Source organism: Procambarus clarkii, chromosome 25 (assembly GCF_040958095.1).
Source record: "Procambarus clarkii isolate CNS0578487 chromosome 25, FALCON_Pclarkii_2.0, whole genome shotgun sequence".
Lineage (NCBI taxonomy): Eukaryota > Metazoa > Arthropoda > Malacostraca > Decapoda > Cambaridae > Procambarus > Procambarus clarkii.
Window position 1 is genome coordinate 1173762 of NC_091174.1, and position 15725 is coordinate 1189486.

At 39.9% G+C, this 15725-nt stretch overlaps 1 protein-coding gene across 8 annotated transcripts in view; it reads left to right on the forward strand.

Moving 5' to 3' along the window:
• The window catches only part of ATP8B (ATPase phospholipid transporting 8B), a 405277-nt gene that overhangs the window by 253331 nt on the left and 136221 nt on the right, over positions 1-15725 (forward strand). For 5 of the 8 annotated variants that reach the window (XM_069331137.1, XM_069331131.1, XM_069331134.1 and 2 more), the window contains one exon: positions 3555-3833. The exons of the other annotated variants lie outside the window; for them this stretch is intronic. In XM_069331137.1, the coding sequence (XP_069187238.1) occupies positions 3555-3833 (279 nt within the window). The remainder of the gene's footprint in view (positions 1-3554; positions 3834-15725) is intronic. 8 annotated transcript variants of the gene reach the window in all.

The following is a 15725-nucleotide window of genomic DNA, read 5'->3' on the forward strand; positions in this document are numbered from 1 at the left end:
AAAAAAAAAATTCTATCTTCTTTATTTCCATCCCCATTTAGACATTCTGCTTCAATTAGGTTCATTTTCAGTGTGTGTGTGTGTGTGTACTCACATAATTGTACTCACCTAATTGTGCTTGCGGGGGTTGAGCTCTGGCTCTTTGGTCCCGCCTCTCAACCGTCAATCAACAGGTAATTACCTAAGTGTAATTACCTAAGTGTAGTTACAGGATGAGAGCTACGCTCGTGGTGTCCCGTCTTCCCAGCACTCTGTGTCATATAACGCTTTGAAACTACTGACGGTCTTGGCCTCCACCACCTTCTCACTTAACTTGTTCCAACCGTCTACCACTCTATTTGCGAAGGTGAATTTTCTTATATTTCTTCGGCATCTGTGTTTAGCTAGTTTAAATCTATGGCCTCTTGTTCTTGAAGTTCCAGGTCTCAGGAAGTCTTCCCTGTCGATTTTATCAATTCCTGTTACTATTTTGTACGTAGTGATCATATCACCTCTTTTTCTTCTGTCTTCTAGTTTTGGCATATTTAATGCTTCTAACCTCTCCTCGTAGCTCTTGCCCTTCAGTTCTGGGAGCCACTTAGTAGCATATCTTTGCACCTTTTCCAGTTTGTTGATGTGCTTCTTGAGATATGGGCACCACACAACAGCTGCATATTCTAGCTTTGGCCTAACAAAAGTCATGAACAATTTCTTTAGTATATCGCCATCCATGTATTTAAATGCAATTCTGAAGTTAGAAAGCATTGCATAGGCTCCTTGCACAATATTCTTAATGTGGTCCTCAGGTGATAGTTTTCTATCTAGAACCACTCCTAGATCTCTTTCTTTATCAGAATTCTTTAAAGATTTCTCACATAATATATAGGTTGTGTGGGGTCTATGTTCTCCTATTCTACATTCCATAACATGACATTTATTAACATTAAATTCCATTTGCCAAGTGGTGCTCCATATACTTATTTTGTCCAGGTCTTCTTGAAGGGCATGACAATCATCTAAATTTCTTATCCTTCCTATTATCTTAGCATCATCAGCAAACATGTTCATATAATTCTGTATACCAACTGGTAGATCATTTATGTACACAATAAACATCACTGGTGCAAGAACTGAACCCTGTGGTACTCCACTTGTGACATTTCTCCATTCCGATACATTGCCTCTGATTACTGCCCTCATTTTTCTATCAGTCAGAAAATTTTTCATCCATGATAGAAGCTTACCTGTCACCCCTCCAATATTTTCCAGTTTCCAGAACAACCTCTTATGTGGAACTCTGTCGAAAGCCTTTTTTAGGTCCAGATAGATGCAGTCAACCCAGCCATCTCTTTCCTGTAATATCTCTGTGGCCCGATCATAGAAACTGAGTAAATTCGATACACAGGATCTTCCTGATCGAAAACCATACTGTCTGTCTGATATTATATCATTTCTCTCCAGGTGTTCTACCCATTTAGTTTTGATTAGCTTTTCCAATACTTTCACTATTACACTTGTCAATGATACAGGTCTATAATTGAGGGGGTCTTCCCTGCTGCCACTTTTGTAGATTGGAACTATGTTAGCCTGTTTCCACACGTCTGCTACGATTCCTGTACACAGGGATGCCTGAAAGATCAGGTGAAGTGGAATGCTGAGCTCAGATGCACATTCTCTCAGAACCCATGGTGAAACGCCATCTGGGCCAGCTGCTTTGTTCTTACCGAGCTCCTTTAGCATATTTTCCACTTCATCTCTAGACACCTCTATCCGCTCTATGTTGTTCTCTGGAATTCTTATTGTGTCTGGTTCTCTGAAGATTTCATTTTGTACAAGCACACTTTGGAACTTTTCATTTAATGTTTCACACATTTCCTTTTCATTTTCCGTGAATCTGTTTCCCATTTCCAACCTCTGGATATTATCCTTTACCTGCAATTTGTTGTTTATGAATTTGTAGAATAGGCCCGGTTCTGTTTTACATTTATCTGCTATCCCTTTTTCAAAATTTCTTTCTGCCTCTCTCCTTACTGCTGTATAATTGTTTCTCGCATCTTTGTATCGCTGGTATGTTTGGGGGTTTGGCCTCTTCCTATACTGATTCCATTTTTGTGTCTTTTGGTCTCTTGCCCTCTCACAATTTCTGTCGAACCAATCCTGTTTTCTGGTCCTGCATCTCTGTTTTGGTATGAATGTTTGTGTGCCTTCCTCGTATAGTTTTAAAAATTTGGCATACATTTCATTTACTTCCCTGCCTAGCAACAATTCTGTCCAATTACACTCATTAAAAAAATTTCGAAGTTCCCCATAGTTGCCTCTCTTTAAATCGAGTTTATCAACTGTTTCAATGTCCCCATTTTCTTCTAGATGATATCTTAAAGCATATTTAATGTCTAACAGGACGTGATCACTCTCTCCCAAGGGAGGAAGGTACTGGATGTCAAAAATCTCTTCTTCTTTCCTGGTGAATACTAGATCCAGTACTGACGGTATATCTCCTTCCCTCATTCTTGTGGCTTGCTTTATGTGTTGATACAAGAATGTCTCCAGAATGAGGTTCACAAATCTGCATGTCCAAAAGTCCTCCGTTCTTGCTTCATAGGCCTCCCAGTCTATTGCTCTAAAGTTGAAGTCCCCCAGTATCAACAGTCGTGATTTATCTTTATCTGCTTGTACAATAATATCTCTCATGACCATTATGAGGCCCTCTCGTTTGTCATCCAGTTCTTCCTTTGTCCACGTGTTGCTTGCTGGTGGGCTGTAGGTATTTACAATTATCAGGTTATCATCCTGATTCCAGACCTGCAATGCCATTATGTCAATATCTCGAGGGTTTTCAAATATTAACTCTTTTACCTTCAGGTGTTTTTTCACCAGTACAGCCACTCCTCCTCCCTTCCTAGTTTTCCTGTCACGTCTCCAAACTGAGTAGCCTCTTGGGAATATGACTTCATTTATTATATTTCCTTCAAGTTTCGTTTCTGATAATGCAACAATATCTGGGACCCTAAGCTGGATTATATCTATTATATATATGTGTGTGTGTGTGTGTGTGTGTGTGTGTGTGTGTGTATACTTGATATATCCTAACTTAAACAATTTCTTTGTATATGACTGTTCTTCATAGTCTTTCCTTCATTTCTTCTTCCTATGTATGATTAGCCTTTTACATGCCCAAGGAACCCAAATTTCTGTTATTTACTTACATTTTAATTCATTAGTGCAGGCATGTGGCAAATGTTTCTCTTAATTTGTGTAAATACAGGTACAGTTTTGCATGTTTCCTCTCAGAAAGCTGATGTGTGGGCTAAACTTTTAAATTTTAACTGTATTTAAATCTGGGCTAGGGCATTACCATACAGAAATGGTCAGTTTTGTGTAGCTGATTTTAAAATTTTTTGTAAGATCTGTATTATATTTATGTCTATTAAACTCTGTACCAGATTTTATTTTTTTAATATTTGTATGTGTTGTACTGTATATATATTTTCTTTTAATTGCTTCATGTTGATGGTGACTTGGCTTTACCTCATGTATTGCTGGCACGGTCAACATATTTTCTGACATTGATGAAGTCAGGGACAGTGGTCAGAAAGAAAGCAAAGAAGCGAAAACGGAATCAAGAAGTGGATTTGATGACCTGCGGGGAAGAGGGCATGGATGAAACTCAGGTCAATCTGCTTAGTGCTGAGGCTAGTTCAGATGCTGATACAATGATGGAGCTGCAAGCATTGAAATCCAGTAATGATCCAAGCCTTGGTGACAATGCTAAAGCCATAAGCTCGAAGCGTTGTTACTCTGATAGTGTACCGAGTCTGTCGGCTTCCACACATGACCCCAACACTCTACCACCAGTAATTACTTACTCATGTGTCGCTGCTGCTGTGCTAGCTATTGTTACTATGTTGTGGCTAATGGGTTAGTTGCCTATGTTACACATGTGCAGCCTTTTCAAACATTTCTGGACATTAATTTCATTTATTATCAATAATATACCAAAAAAAACTAAATTCTGAAATGAAGGTTTGGAAAAGTTGTATATACTATATGTAGTAACTGAAAATAAAGATAACATAAGCAATAAGATAACTATACTGTAATTATGACTAAATTAATAAATTTTAACCAATTTTAAATATTATTAATGTAATGATTACAAATACTGTAGGAGTTTAGAACTCAAATCATTGCAGGTCGTAGGAGTAGGTAGCGAGTTGTTTAGGTTTGTGAGGTAGTACATATGTATCATTCTTGGGAAGTGTGTTTATAATAATAATAATAGTAATAATAATAATAATAATGTTTATTCAGGTAAAAGTACATACATACAAAAACGAGTTACAAACAGAATGTTGGATTTCTAGATAGAGCTAGTATATACTATACCTAAAGCCACTAATACGCACTGCGTTTCGGACAAAATTCCCGAATTCCCTGTGAAATTCCCTGTATTATAAGTATATTAGCTGAACTATTTAAAGAAAACCATAAAATATTGTATCTAAGGGTGAACCCTCACATTGTGATTATTAAAAAGGCTGAATTTTAAAGGTGAAATTTTGCCAGCCAACTGCAAAGAAATCTTCTCAACATGTTCACTATAAATCTTGACCTCTTCTGCTAAATAATTATCGAATCTGACAATATTTGTTAAATTATCAAAGCTTAATGCTTTATTTTTCTTAAATAATTTGCCTTCGTAATTGTTATTTTTGTATTGGCTGAATATTTTTCCAAGTACAGTACTGTAAAGTAATGTAGTAAATGTTGGCTTCATGTGATTCACTTTATCTTAGAAGTATGTCTTGTATTGTTTTTGTCTAGATGAAGAGTATGTAATTCCCTGTGTAATCAAAGTACAAGCTTCATATCATTGAACATACGATTGTTTTTATTTTGTTTCTGGCAGACTAATCAGAGCTCCTTAATTATACAGCATCATCATTATTATCAGAGACTGTGTGTTTGCTTATGTACTCACCAACCTGTGTTTGCAGGCATCAATTTCCAGATTTACAAGGAAATCTACAAATTTCCTTGTAGATTTCCTACAAGGTTATCCTTGTAGGAGGATTTCCCTCCTACCTCTTAGCTGTAAATAGACTGGTGTGACTACTCTCAACAGAGCAGATTTTAGTTTTATTCATCTTGCCAACACTTCTAAGTACTGTATCTTGTACATTGTGACCAGATTTGAACATAAAATTTATGTTGGCCCAAACTAGGCAGCTCCCATTTAAATCCACCCCCTTTCACTTCTTGTTTTCTAGGGGGAGCCCCTTGTTGCTCCCTCAAACTAATCTCACTGAGATGGTTCTCGACTTCTAGATTGCATCAGCTGTGAAGTTTTAGTCCTACCAGGGCCCAGAGCCAAAATCTGGCCCCCCCCTCAAAGAGGCACAGAGAGAAGATGATGGCCCATCACCTCACCAGGGAAGGCATCCAGAACATCAGCAAAGCAAAACAGGCGACTGCTGGTTCAAATGAGATCGGAGCCTCTCAACCTACCAATTGAACTCCCCCAACTATGTGAAAAAAAATTGAATCTCTTGAAACTAGTATGTGTTCATTGTCCCCACCTCAAGTTTGGGAAGGGTAGGGTGGGGAGGGGCTCACACCCTCCAAGAACTTCAGCCCTCAGTTCTTATGCCGATGCAGTCAAGACCACACGACTGCTGTAGGATTTTTGGGTTATCTCTCTGCAGTGCAAACTCCACTGTTTTTCAGCAAGTGTTTTGTGGACTTTGCCTTTACATACACAGAAATGTGTACAGAACAGTGTACACATTTCTATGTACACTGTTGTATATTATGAGCATAGCATTTAGTGTGCCTCGAGCTGCATGTGCTCAAGGCTTCCTTTCCTGGGTGCTCCCTAGTGCTGCCTTTGCACTAAGATAGTTTTCTCCTCTGGTGTATTTAGGGGTCACTCTCTTACAAGTCCACCTTAATTGTTGTGGTCCTCACTTAGGGTGAGTCAGAGGTCTTTTGTCTCCCTCTGTCTTGGCTTGGGACGGGAGTGATGTTGGTTGGTGGGGTTTACTGGTGACTCGCTTGCTTAACATTTATTGTGTGTCGAGGTTGACCTTCACAGCCATGTAACCCAAGCTGCATTGGCATATTTTAAGGTCTGGCATAGTGTTCCCAATGTCTGGCTGTCCTACTTGGTTTACCCTTTAGATCCTGGAAATCCTCAGCAGGTTTGGTCCTTGTGGCCTGCTCTCACCTTGTGCGAGTCTGATGGTTGTTCATCATTCTTGCCACAGAGCGACAGTCATTCATTCTGCTTCCACCATGCCACCTGTTGGGTTAGTGACACGTACAACCCTGAGTCTTCTGGGGTCTGCCCTACCTGTGTGACTCTTATCGAACCCTCCACATGGAGTTGGTGCATATCAGGTGGCGACTGCTTTGCAGGTTATTTTGTCTGCCTCCAGCAGTCTAGGTTGTGTTCTCAATTGGATGACCTGGAGCTGCCCCCAACTTGCATTTCGAAACCTGATTTGAGGGTGTTGGTATCTTCATAGTGGCTCTATCTGCACCTTCTCTTCCTTCCCCTTCGGATGTGGTTCACCCTTCCTCAGATCCTTAACCCCCTGCTTGTGGCCCATTCCATCTGTGGGTTTCCCAGTTAGGGCAGGGTTTAGCTTGGGTCATGGCTTGGCCAGCTCTGTTGGGGATTTTCCCTTCCATCTTGGGCATGGAGGCAGCTGAGCCAGCTAGTCTCTCTGATGGCTCAAGGTTTTCATTCCAGCCAGTTCCTTCTCCTTCTGATGGCTCTCCTCTGGTGAGCCATCTGGACTCTGCTTTTCTATCGCAGACAGTGGATGTGGATCCTGGCTCTGCCCTGGAGCCTTCACCTTGGGCTTCTGGGTCTGGGAGGGGGAGGGGGGGAGTGATGTGGGCCTTTGTGTTCCCTTGGACTCTTAAATGGTTCTTTGTCCCTTCTGATGAGAGCCTCTTGTTGTAGGGGTAGGGGGTAGGGGTTCTCGTACCCCACCTCCCTGCATGAATTTGATTTGAGTACAGCTTTCCCCAGGGTTCATTTTTATATGCCATTAGGCCTATTGGGACTGTCCTTCCTGAGTTTTCTGACTACTCAAGTCCCTTTGTCAGTGGCTTAGGAGGGTTTGTTTAAATATCTCCTGCAAGACCCAGAGTTTGCATCTATGATGGACCCTACATTTTTTAGTTTGACTCTTCTCCTTATTGCATGCGCTATGAGATTCCAGAGTCTTCCTATTTAGTAGACAATCCTCCGCTCTCCATAGTGGCTTTGTGCGGTTCTTGTTCCTGTATGTTTGAGTGTTGTGAGATGGAGATCAGGATTCAGGTGTTTTTGGGAGGACTTTCATTTGAGGCAATCGATGATTGCCTGTTTGCTTTTGCTCTTTCCCTGGATGTGGGCTTGATGCAGCTGCATGCCCATGTGCCTTTGTTGTCAACAGCACTCGTGGAGGAGAACCTTTGTGCCTGCTTGCACTTGGCTTCCATCCTGCGGTTTCTGGGTTCCCATTGACCTCCACTCTGAGTGGCTCTGCAAGGACATTGAGGCACTTAGTTCAGGGCTTATTGTGGGGGTTTTGTATTTGCTGTGGCTTTGTTGGCAGCTTTTCCCAAGCTGAATGTGCCACCCCACTTTGCATGTCGACAGGCTATGCTGGCCCAGTTGATGGATTCAGCTTGGGTCCTGTCCCTCTTATCCTCGTCCTCATTTTCACTTTTCATCTTCCCAAAGGAGGAAGTTGCTCATTTCTTGACCTCTGCCTCTACAGCCACTTCCTGTTGGCCTCTTTTGGAGCTCTTGTATTCAAGAGTTTCTCGGTTGCTGTCCTTTCAGCACCATCGCATTCATTGGGTGTGGACTCCATAGGCCCTTGGCTGGATGCTGCGTTGCTGGCTTCCCCTTCGGGCTTTTCGGGGTTTGGTTCCATGACATCTCCTTCCTTGCTTGATGTCTTTATGGACACCTCAACTCTTGGCTGGGGCTTCGTGACCAGGCCACTTAAGGTCGGTGGTCTGCTACTCCTATTTGGGCACACAGTATGGTGCGAGAGTTCATGGTCATATGGCATGCTCTGAGGATGATTTGGATTCCTCAGTTCTGTGCTCCAGCTCCCTTCAGACTGTTCTTAATTGTCTGAACCAGGGGGAGGAGAGCACTCTTCAGTATGTTGGCCTTTAGAGCTGGATGCTAAGAGAAGCTCTTCTGCTGGATTCTTGGGGTTTGGTTTTCTGTACAGTTTTCATTTGAGGGGGAGATGTCCAATAGTCTTGTGGACAGTTTATCTCGGTTCCTTCCCACTTCCACAGAGTGAACAGTCGATGCCACCTCCTTCCTTTGGCATTGTGAGACGTTAGGGTGCCCTGATGTAGACCTCTTCATGTCAGTGTGAAATCAGCACCTTCCCCTCTATGCGGCTTTGTTCCCCAACCATGAGGTCCTCGTGGTAGATGCCTTTTAGCTGGACTGATTGCAGTTGGGATTCTTGTACCTCTTTTTTTCCAGTCCAGCTGTTACTCCGGGTCCTGGCTAAGGTAAGATGATCCTTCCGGCTTCAAGGTGGCCAGCTCAGCCTTGGTTTCACGCGCTTCTTGCATGGTGTCTGAATCTGGGCATTTTTCGATGGCTTCACCTCTTCCAGAAGATGAGCCCTTCTTCTGTCAATTTGGCTAATTCCTGTTAGTATTTTGTAAGTGATCATATCACTTTTTTTCTTCTATCTTCTAGTTTTGGCATGTTTAACACCTCTAGTCTCTCTTCATAACTCTTGGTTTTCAGTTCATATACACTTTGCTGGTTTGACCTTAGCCTCTGCTGTTTGTTTGTGTGGACTTTTTTATGCATCTCTGTTGCCATCTTTATGGCAAGCAGGTGACTACTTTGATGGTGTCTTACCTGCAGGTGTCTTCTCAGTGGCAGTATGAGGTTTATTGTCACTCTGTCACCAATTCCTTTCTCTTCTTCATTGTTTTTCCATTATTGAGTGTAATTACCCAAGTGTAATTTCCAAATTGTAGTTACAGAATGAGAGCTATGCTCGTGGTGACCCATTTTCCCAGTACTCTGTCGTATAACGCTTTGAAACTAATGACGGTTTTGGCCTCCATCATCTTCTGACTTAGCTTGTTCCAACCATTTACCACTCTGTTTGCAAAAGAAACCTTTCTAATATTGTTTTGGCACCTTTGTTTCCTTAGCTTGAATCTGTGTTCTCTTGTTTGTGAAGTTGGTGGTTTCAGGAATTCTTCTGTCATTTTGGCCAATTCCTGTTAGTAATTTGTAAGTGGTGATCATATCACCATTTTCCTTCTATCTTTTAGTTTTGGCATGTTTAACACCTCTAGTCTCTCCTCGTAACTCTTGGTTTTCAGTTCCAGAAGCCATTTTGTAGCATGTTGTTGCAGCTTTTCTAGTTTGTGCTTCTTGGGATTTTGGGTATATTCTAATTTTGGTCTCAAAAAGTCATGAACTTTTTGAACTTCAAAAGTCTTTAGTATTTCACCATCCATATAATTAAATGCAAGTCTGAAGTTAGAAAGCGGCGCATAAGCTTCTCTCACGATGTTCTTTGTGTGTTCCTCTGTCGCCAGCTTAATATCCAAAGCTGCCTCTAGGTCTCATTCTTTATTAGAAATTTCTAATTCCATTCCACATAATTTGTAAGTTGTGTGTGGTTGGGAGCCGGTCGGCCGAGCGGACAGCACACTGGACTTGTGATCCTGTGATCCCGGGTTCGATTCCGGGCGCCGGCGAGAAACAACGGGCAGAGTTTCTTTCACCCTATGCCTCTGTTACCTAGCAGTAAAATAGGTACCTGGGTGTTAGTCAGCTGTCACGGGCAGCTTCCTGGGGGTGGAGGCCTGGTCGAGGACCGGGCCGCGTAGATACTAAAAGCCCCGAAATCATCTCAAGATAACCTCAAGATCTCAAGATGATCTATTTCCTCGGATTCCGGGTCTGATTCCACATTCCATAACAGCAGTTATTCCCAATGAATTCCATTTGCCACTTGATGCTCCAATCACTTATTTTATCTAGATAAATTTGAAGGGCATTACAATGGTCTGCGTCTCCTATCTACCCCAGTATTTTAGCATCATCCGCAAACATGTTCATATAATTCTGTATTCCTTCTGGTAGATTGTTAATGTAGAAGATGAGCATTACTGGTGCAAGAATTGAACCCTTTGGTACTTCGCTAGTAACTCTCCTCCAGTCAGATACATTGTCTTTGATTACTGTCCTCATCTGTCTGTCAGTTTGAACATTTTTCATCCATGTCAGAAGTCTCCCTGTCACCCTTCAGCATGTTCCAGTTTCCAGAATAGCCTCTTGCGTTGGACGCTGTCAAAAGCCTTTTTATTTGGGTCCAGATAAACACAAGTCAGCCCAACCACCTCTTTCCTGTAAAATCTCTGTGGCTTTATCATAAAAACAAAGAAGAAAATTTGTTTAGCTTGAGAATAGTCGATACAATGTAAGGGGTAACCAAGGAGAGAGAAAGCTTTGTAAATAAAGGAAGTTTCAGTATCAAGAAACTGAGGGTCACTGATATGTGACCCCTCAGAGTGCAGAGGAAGAGAGAGACGAGAACCTGTTTTGTCTGTTTTGATTCGCTGACTTTCTGGATGTCTTTTCCAGTTAGATGACAAACTGTCATCTTCTCCCTGCATCTCTTTGCAGAGGGTCCAGGTTATGGCTCTGGTCGCCAGTAAGCCTAAGAACTCCACAACTGATGTGGCCTAGTAGTTGAGAGCCATCTCAGCAAGATAGCTTTAGTGAGCCACTGGGGTTACCTGGAAATTGGCATTTCATTACATTCAATGCTGGTTTTTAGGTAGACTTGGATCTGGGATTCCTGTGCTTCACAGGTTGTATCTTAGGGATCTGTCTGGCCTTTGTCCCCCCTTTTTCCCAAGGTTTTTCTTTGGCTTTGGGGCTTGTGTTTTCATAGTGGTGCTGGAGGACTCTCCCTTCATATCTGAACTAAAAAATCTCACTAATACCCTTCATCCTCTTGATGTGAAACTTTCCTTTTCCTTTTATCAAACTAACACAATTTATAGTAATCTGGTTCACATTGCTCCTCCTGCTTCTAATGCTGCTGGTGTCTACTCTTTTTCCTGTTTATCGTGTCTCCTCCAATACTTCGGTGAAACTGGCTCTACATTGAATGACAAACTTAAGGAGCACAAAAGAAGTGTTAAGTCTGCAGACATAAACATTGCTCTCTTCTGTCATGTTAGGGACTCTAATCATCCTATAGATTGGTCTTTTCTAAAATAATCTTTCCTGCCCCTACTCTTCACAGACGCCATCTTGTCGACTTGGCTCTGATACACAACCCACCCAACATGAACCCTAGTTCATGTTGCTGTTGTAGGCTTTGTTGCTGTTGACTCTTCCCTATCTTTCACCTTACTCTTGTCTTCATCTTTCTCTTTCATTCGTCTGGCCTCTTGTCTCACACTCTTCCATCTTATTGCTTATCTCTTCCACTCTCTTTTACATGACTTGATCTACAGTCCAGGATGGACTTCTTCATTTTCTGATGTACAGTTTGGATATCAGAAAAATCCTTTGATTTTGGGGGGTGGTCAGTGACCATGTCCCCCTGTCTTAACACTCTACATGACCACTGTATCTGTGGTTCACGAGGTGTCTTTCTAGTCTTTTGTAGCTTACTGAACCTCCAGAATGTTCATAAGTATATCCTGATTCATTTGTGGTTCAAAGATTGGTTGTTGGCTGTTTGCCAGACTTTCCAGGGTGGTTATCCATGTAGCTTTGTCTCTTTGGGATCAACATCTTGACCTACTTTCTCAACTGGATCATTTGTACTTGATACTGCAATTGGTTAGGCTATTCAGCATCACATTTCCAAAAATATGAACTGCTAATCATTTTACACCGAGGTCCCCAGGTTGTGGATAGATTAACAGGGATAAACAGGAACTCTGACCAATCATTTTTCCATGCCCAGGATTCAAACCTAAATTCCTATTGTTTGCAAGGCAGATGTACCAGCCTTTACACCACAAGTTAAAGAAATTGCTGAAGAAGTGAAGGAAAGGACAAATGATAGTTCTTTAAAAGACATAATCCATCAACCATTTTTATAAGAAATGTTGGAGGTAGTGTCAGGAGAATGGTTAGATACCTTGTGCTGTAACAATACTTTGTGAAAATGTAACAAATGAGCAAAGCATTCAGAGTGAACAATTATGAACACAACCTTATGAGCAAGAATCTCAGTCAAAATGTAAGTGAAGGAGATACAAGATTAGGAGTAAGGATAATATTGCACAGTTCCTAGATACTAGGAACATGTAGATGGCCTGGTCGAGGACCAGGCCACGGGGATGTTGAGCCCCGAAATCATTGCATGGTAGTGTCATATTATCTGATGTAGCAATACTGCTCTTGCCTGCACATTTAATATGGGAAAAAGACAAAAAGATACAGGTACTGTAATAATTAATAATACTGTAATAATAATTTACTGTTGGGGGATGCAACCCTACAACAGGATGTAACCCCACAACAAGCTGACTAACTTCTGAGTACATACTGTTAGGTGAACAGAAGCATTAGGTGAAGGAAATGTACCCAACCATTCTGTCCTGCCCGGGATTCGAACCCAGAATTCTTGATTGTGCATCGAGAATTAACCTGGCTGTACTACCGGGACCCTAACTTGTTAGGTATACAGTTTATATATATCACCTATGGTCTACCACATGTCCAGAGTACTTTTGATAATTTAAGAAAAGTACATAAACATACAAATTAATCTTTTTATCTTAACACTTTCGCTGCTCGATAACGTTAGTGTAGTCTTAAAATCAATTCACGCAGTTGACGGGAGGACGACATTGCCGTCCAAAATTAAAATATTTGTGAAAATTCCATTTATTGTCCAAATATTATTGGGCTTGTTTTAAAATGCACGCCAAAGTCTTCCTGTTCTTTCTATACCCCATGTGCTATCACTAAACTGCTGCATGGGTGACCACCAATACAGCGAGTGGGTGGCCAAATGAGTTGAAACGTGTGCCCGTTCCAGTTGTTTTACCTCAGATATTTTTTATTACTGCCTTTATAAACACAAAACAACACAAAAACGAATGATATAGTATAACAAATAATGTTGGGTATGAATAACAACTGTAAACAATGACAAAAAAAAAACTTTTTTCTTCACATTGCAATGTACTTTATCTTATTTTATTGGTAACATTGTTCTTCTATTTGACCTTATATGCATATATCCCTTTAGAGGATTTTATCGCAAACAATTTGATACCAAAATGAATGACGTAGCATGCAAATTGAGGCGAGAAAACTGTAAAGAGTATAAACATTGAAGTGTGCTCGTTCGCTCACGGGCAGCGCGCAGCCTACTTTGCAGTGTACTACGAGTGGCCCGCCAAAGCAGGCAAAGTGCTAACCTTCCACTAAAACATACTGTAGGTTTAAACATTAAATATTTGTACCAAATGTAAAGACAGAATTTAAGGGCTTAGGAGTGTTATATTAAAATCATGTTATAGACAAGAATACAAAACACAAACTGAATAATGCATTACAGTAGTTGTTTCAGGGTACGTAATTAAATTATTCATGAAGCAGGCAAAAATCAAGTAATTGTGACTAAACCAAAGCATATATATATATATTAACATGTACTGTACTTCAGTCATCGTTGACAGGTCTCAGAATGTGTAGTGACAAACAGTTGGTCTCTGTATGTAGTAAAACTGTTTCTTCCCATCTCATGTAAATTTAGGAAATAAGGTAATACCATACATTATGGAAATATGTATTTTGTCTGCTAACTTTATATACTGTTACTTGTCACAGTGCTAACTATTCATTAATGACAAATAAAATTTGTGTACTGTATGTTACTAACCACATCAGATGACCCTCAGTGTAGTAACAGTAGTGTTGAACCCCGGGATCAGTGTAAATTATGTTTTTGTAATTGTATAGAATTTTGTAGAGCATTGAAATTCCCAGAAATTGCACTATTTATATCCCGTATTTAAGTGTGAAACAAAAATTTCTTTTATCTGACAGAACTCAAAAAGTAGTTTGTCTGGATTTAGTTATCAAAGAAAATGTCAGTGATATACAGTGGTACCTCCAAAATCTGGATTATATCATTCCAGACCCAACCTGGATATATGTAAAATCTGAATTTTTAGAAATTTGCCATTTATGGGCCATTTATTACCAAATTTTTCAAATTGTTCTTATAAGAAGTGATACAATAGATCTTTCTGCATATACTGTATTTGGACACAAATAATATATCAATAATGGTTTTGTATGCCCATAATTAATAATTATGAAGAAAAAATCACTTACATTTGTTCACTTATATTTTTGTAGCACAAGCTGGTCTTGATAACACAGAGGCAGCAAAATGCACTTAAAACACTATGTCATGCTAACTGTAAACTTGTGTAGTCACCCTGAACTGGCTTTGAAATCCTTAATGTTAATTTATCCCAGTCTCTCTGCTAGAGATTAACTTTTCATCTAGGCTACAGTGTTGCAAAAATTGTTGGTAAGCAGCAGAACATAAATTCACATAAATGAGCAGCACATAAAAGAAGTTTTTATTATTTTTGTAACTCTGCTATTACTCTTTATTTGATTTACAAACTATATGATCTGCTTCCTGTATTTAAAAAAATGTTAGAAACAGAACTACTAATAATGCTAAACAGTACACCTGTGCTTCCACACCACGATCATGTTTTTTAATAACTCGGCCTTATTATCCATGGTAAGAATGTTCCTCTCAGGAACATGTAGATGACCTGGTCGAGGACCAGGCCACAGGGATGTTGAGCCCCGAAATCATTGCATGGTAGTGTCATATTATCTGATGTAGCAATACTACTCTTGCCTCACAACATGGATTAAACTCTATAATGATGATAATATTTTAAAAGAGAAGCAAATGAAAGATGCGTGAATAACGAGAGGTCAGACCATGCTCTTACACAAGGAAAACACGTGGTAGGTACAGGTGCCATCAGAATAAGTCTGATTGCCTTGGAAAAAATGTCACACAATAAAACTTGTTGGTGTAATTTACAGTACAGTGCTAGGTTAGGAAAATATTTTTTGAAATTTATATGCATTATTTATATTTTGCATAATATTGACAAATAAAAATGCAAGTTTAGCAAAAAATATAGAAAAATGTGACTAAAAATTATTTTTACATGATGAAACGATGATCCAGACTTCATTTGATCCATTGTATAAAAAGGTCCGCTACAGGAAAATCAGGATTTGGAAGGGTGCACAGTATACAAAATTCAGCACTTTTATGATGATGAAACTATTGCTTATTGCATCTTTCTTAAATTACCATTGCTGAAAATGTACCTACATTAGAAACATGGAGTAGGCCTATTTGTATTAGTTTGCAATGCTTCACAAATCATGATTTCTTGTATATAATCTTTAATTGCAGATGAAGAAATTTTGTGTTTCATAAACTGTCATAATAGGAAACAATTAGGTTAAGTATTTGAAAGTTTTTGAAGTGGGTATATTATGTTGTACTAGTAAAATAATCTTAAAAGCTCAACAAAATATGTAGTTGATAAGCACTTGTTATCTGTTCTGTATGTTGAAGTATTTGTGTTGCATGTAATATCGGTGCATGAACACTAATCATAATAATTTTAAGTTTTAACCACTAAATTTATAACTGATA